The 5627-nt window shown below is 36.0% G+C and overlaps 1 protein-coding gene across 1 annotated transcript; it reads left to right on the top strand.

Moving 5' to 3' along the window:
- Positions 1-236: 236 nt before the first annotated feature.
- Positions 237-3957, top strand: LOC101242153 (hydroxylysine kinase-like). The gene is made up of 6 exons (XM_026835240.1): positions 237-1039; positions 1407-1517; positions 1879-2019; positions 2335-2496; positions 2641-2730; positions 3396-3957. The coding sequence occupies exons 1-6, from the start codon at positions 859-861 to the stop codon at positions 3704-3706; spliced, it is 996 nt and encodes a 331-aa protein (XP_026691041.1). The 5' UTR covers positions 237-858; the 3' UTR covers positions 3707-3957.
- Positions 3958-5627: the final 1670 nt, after the last annotated feature.

The raw sequence follows: 5627 nt of genomic DNA on the forward strand, positions 1-5627 counted from the left end.
TCTTTGTTTTAGATGAAATAAAACTGCTGAAACTGTAGTGCCTATCCTATAATTCCGATTAAAACAAAGACACAAAACACCAATAAAATGGCGGTTTAACCAATCAAATACCGAAAAGTTTCAACACAACCATGTTTTCGAGTTTCTTAAAATGAACCTTTAACTATAGATAGCCATGTAGAGTTAACTCGTTTGAGTGCTCGATATTTAAACTAAATATGTTGTGCTAGAATCCGGGCGGAAATATCCAATTTTATTAGGAAGCTTTAGACATCCCTATAATAAAACTGCTGTAATATAGACAGATAATGCATATAATGTTTGATCGCCGCATATGTTCGCGTATTCTTGTTGTTAGCTCCAAATGTTTTATTTATTTCTTTTCTCTGTAAGTTGCGGTGCCGTTTCGTTATCAGTTACAGTTTAGCCTCATATTGTGCGTGTATTGAGCGTAGAGTCTTTATTTTTATTGTGTGCAGCATTTTAATGCTTATTGTTTTATTCTAGCGACTGAACATTTTTTTGTTCTTTCTTGTCTATCGACGTCGATATGTTTGTTGTATGTGGTTCCTGTGGGATAGTTGTTTATCAATACACCTATAGCCTATTCGTTAAGCCGAGAGTGCGTTGATCAAGTTATAAACGCTCCAGTCGCTTATTGGTTACGGCTAAAACAGCAGCCGCGTAGGAGTTAAACCCTAGCTTCTATACATGTTTCCATTGCTGCGAGGGTAGGCCTTATTGCTTGTTACCTGTAAAACAGAAGAGATGTGTTATAGGTTGTCCCAACTCTTAAGGATAAATAAATAATGATGGTAATAACACGGTGCCTGTTTTAGATTTTCTAAATAGACAATTATGACAAGCAAAATACTGCGGGAGAAGTTCATTCGTGAATTAGTTTATGAGCATTTTAATATCACTGTTGATAATGTGACAAAGTTAAGTGGGTACGAGGATGAGAATTATTGTGTGACAGCGAGAAGCAGTGAAAGTTATGTGCTAAAGATAATTAATAAAGACGAATCTTGTAGTCCAGGTTCGGTGTGTGTGTTTGTCTGTTATTTGTATCCAAATTATATATAGTGTTTCTTATACGCTTTTCGTATATATATACATTAAAATCATGTATACCTATATACGCATAATAAATTTCCGCTACTACACCAAAAACAGCCTAAAGGTATAATTACAATAACTTAACATTGAAGCTGTGGAGTATGTTTCATTTCGACGTCTTAAAAATAGTGTCTAAATGTTTGGAACAAATAAATAATTGGAACAAATACCTTACCCACATGGAACGAAATAAAAACAGTATTTGTATCTAAAACATGCCAGCTATCATTCACATGCAGTATAACTCCTTCCCCAATTGAAAGAATCTCACAAATTTCCTGTTTCAGATATATTCCGTGGAATAAACGAAGCGATGGAAACTTTATTCTCATCAGGACTAAACGTTCCTCGTCCGATTCAAACAAGAAACAAAGATACAATCTCAACTGTTGAAATCGGTACAACATTTTATATGTAAATTTGTTTAAATAATACAGATTAATGTGTTTTAAGCGGCGAATATGTCTTGTCGTATATACGGTCATATAGGAAATCGCCATAGTCACCAAATTAGTCTTATTTTACACTCACATTTTACACATTTCTTAGAAACTGTTAAATGCTTTTTAAATTGTATCAGCCTGTGGTTTTGGGTCGACTTTGGTCTAAATGTTCAGGTCCCATTTGGCCACCGCAAAGTGCGGTTTTACGTCATCATAACATATGACGTCATTGTAACATAACTCGTCATTATGAGAGAATAGTAAATGTTGGCTGAAAATAAGTTAAATATTTAAAACTACCTCAGGTTTGTTTCAGATGGGTCCAGTCACGTGATACAACTTCTCAGTTTTATTCACGGTGACATATTTGATGACGTCACCATAAGCGAAAGCAATTTTTACCAATGTTGTAAAAGATATGGCGAGATTTTTCGGCAAGATGAACAAAATTTTACAGGTTGGTTAAAGGCATGATATTTTTTTAAACTAAAGCAGATTTCTTAATCCATCCATATATATTACCCCAAAATGTTTAATTTACTTTAGTTTACAAACTTATTTTTAACAGAGTACCCAAGTGATGTTTGTGACCTTTAACGAAACAAGTTATTTTATATTTTTCCCTAATCTGGCACGGTTTTGGTATCAGGAGTAATGCGCCGACCGTGCCCGAATTCCTTGGTCTTAATTCTTACCTATCTTAACATAGCACCAGCACCAGCGCACTCATATGAATATACAATATCACAGAATTCTAATCTTTCCCATCAAGTTTCTCGCCGTGACACATTATGGAGGTTGGAAAATTTTACTCTTGAAAAAGTAGGCTACCGACTTAAGTACGTTGAAGATTCCGAACTTCAGGAGATTTGTCACAAGATTTTGATCAAGTTTGAAACTCTAATATTGCCGAAGCTCGGAGAATTTAGAAAGGGTATCTGCAAATTAATTTTTTAACATTATACACTTAAGTAGTTTGCCCAATAGTCCAATTGATTGTACCTAAATTGTACAAATTTTTCGTTTGTTCAACTGCTCTTCTGCCATCAACAAAAGTTTATTGTCGTGATGTTTTTAGGTCTAATTCATGGAGACGGAAGCGCTGGAAACATAGTATTGAAGAAATTAAAGCAATCTGACTGCAAAGAAACTTCATATCGATTCCATGGTACTGGGAAGCCTTTGTACCTTATAGGTGTATATAAATATATATAGTATAGGGTAGGAGAAGATAGAACATTTTTTCATTCTACTTTCTCGTCTCATTTGGTAGTAACAAAGAACACACAAAGAATTACAAACCCGTATCCTCACGACTCTCAAATGCCGTTGTTAATTGTTTAAAACTCGATCACGATGTTTGTATACTATGTGCTAAAGATGTCCCATTCTATCCCGCAGTACTGTATAGCTTTGTGCTCGTTAGTTATTACCATAGGTACCGTGGCGCAGTAATTAAACTGCTCGCATTTTAACCAGAGGTTACACGGTTCGGTGAGGCGCGATGTGACATTCAAAATGTCACGAGATGTTTGCCTTGTATTGTGAAACGACATATAGTAGGGTGGGGGAGGACGGGACACCTTCAGCGCATAATATCCAAATATTCTGTTCGTGTTTCAAACAATTAGCAACGGTATATGGGGAAGTCGTGGATGAGGATACGGTTTTATTACTCTTTGAATGTTCTTTGTTTATTACCAAATGGGACGCAGAACATAGAATAAAAAGTGTCCCATCTTCCTCGACCCTATATTGACTGACTTCTATAGGCATATATCTTTTTTTGTTCGACTCTGTTGAAGATAAGAACTTGCTATTTTAATATTATAGGCATCATCGACTTTAGAGATTCTGAGGAAAGTGCCTATGTCTTTGAGTTGGCCACTTTGGCAGCATTTATGAAATGTCATGCTCTGGAACTTGGTTTCGACTTGAACAGAACATTTACGGCTTGCATTGCAGGTTATCAAGATGGTTTCCCTTTAAATACCATTGAGATGGAAAACTTAAATGCTTGCGTTAAAGCTCGCTTGGCGAGTTATATCTGCAGTAGTTCTCTGTACGCCTATCTTGACCATGAGAATCACACTTATATAAAGCGGTCTTACGAATCCGCTTCGAAAATTCTAAAATCGCAATGAAAAGCCGCGGAATTTATGGCTTGTTCAATACTTATACCCAGCAGAATATAGGCTGTAACTCTTTGTTGCTATATAGGCTGTCAAATCCACTTGCACTATTGTATTAAGCAGAGTGTAAGTATCTTTTCACTATACGGCCAGGCACTTTTTGGCATTAAAAGCTACCTTTGTCAGTATGTTTGAGTCATTAGGTCTGGCGTAATGTGTATATATAGTAGGATGGGGAAAATGGGACATCTTTAGCACGTAATGGCCAAATACCCTGTGTTTTAAACATTTAACAACGGTATATGGGATTGGTAAGGGTATATACGGTTTATAATTCTTTGAATGTTCTTTGTTTACTATGCCAAATGGGACGGGAAAATATAATGTTAAAAGGTGTCACACTATGTATTGATTGAGGTAATGTAATATATAAGAGTAAGGTTTTAAAACTCTTTCATAAGTACGAAGTGTTGGGCTGTTTCGAATGAATCTTTATCAAAAACGCTTTGTCGCGCTGTTTCGACCAGAAGATTATAAAACTAATCATTGAATTTACGTTGCGGCGTTAATTAGAGCCGCCAAGGACATAGCTTTCTGTTCAGTCATAGTATTATAGCTCTGCGTTAGATGAGATTGTAGTAAAGAGAAAATGAATTCAAATTGTTGTTAACACCAATCTTGCTTACTTTGCTGTTTAATATGATGTTATATGAATAACATGACATATTTATTGCGGTTTATGAGACTCAGCAAAGCTTAGAGATAAGTACTTGAACGGATTATACTCAACGGTTGTATAACTTCTGTTAGTATCTAGCTCAAAACAGTTTTAAATAAAAGAGTATGTTAAGTTTAAAGTATTGCTAAGTTGTTGGTTACGGATTTGTGTTTGGACTATATAAGGATTGTGAGAGTAAAGTGCACGATATACAATTATAGGGGTATGGTGTTGTGTTTAATATATTGTAGGGTGGGGAAAGATAATACACCTTTTCATTCTATTTTCTCGTCCCATTTGGTAGTAAACAAAGAATAATCAAAGAATTCTAAAACCGTATCCCCGGGACTCCTATACACCGTTGTTAGTTGTTTAAAACACGACCAGGATATTTGGATATTATGTGCTAAAAAGGTGTCCTATCTTTCCCTTCGGTACTGTAGCTAAAGTATTCTTGCGTTTGTTTTATTCAAGTTTATAGTTTATACATAAAATAGACGTGCCTGTTGATAATTTAAGGTGGTTTAATATAATACGTAACAGTTATCAAATATCCTATATATCGTTATGTTCTGTGTCTGGTATGCCAACCTTTTGTACTTTTTTGTGTGGTATGATAAATTTCAAGGTTCACTGTTTATTATGTTGTTAGGCGATAAATAAACTAACGGTAAAATTTTACATACGTCATACAAACATGTATTGCAATAGTCAGACACTTTGTGTAGATTTTGTAAATGCCACGAGCGGCAGTGTGGAACAAGATGTGTCAAAAAGGGCCGGTAAAAGAAAAAGGCAAACTCAGGACAAAGCGCCATGTCTTTTGCTCCGAGGCGAAGAAAGACACAGGAAACAAGACGGCGGGTCGTACACCGCTACTAGTTCGTTTTCGGCAGGATCTGCACAGTATGACGTAATGTCTAGGCTCTTTATCTGCCGGCGTTCATTAGAAAGCGGTAGATTTCGCATTAACTGTCATCCGTGTAGAATCAGTTTAGAAGCAAATGCATCTTATAAGCTCTATGCATGTGTACTTGTCAGATCGTTGTTTGTATATAGCGCCCAATTTGGAATAAGGTTAGATTCAAAGGCTTTGGTTTACGTTTTAATGAAGCGGCAAAGAAGGCACAAAAGTTGTTAAGTTACGAGTTGCCGAGTGCTACATGTTGTACCTCATGTAGGCCGACCGTGGTAATAAACTAGGTAACGGCTGCA

Source organism: Ciona intestinalis, chromosome 7 (genome assembly GCF_000224145.3).
Source record: "Ciona intestinalis chromosome 7, KH, whole genome shotgun sequence".
In the NCBI taxonomy this organism is placed as follows: Eukaryota; Metazoa; Chordata; class Ascidiacea; order Phlebobranchia; family Cionidae; genus Ciona; species Ciona intestinalis.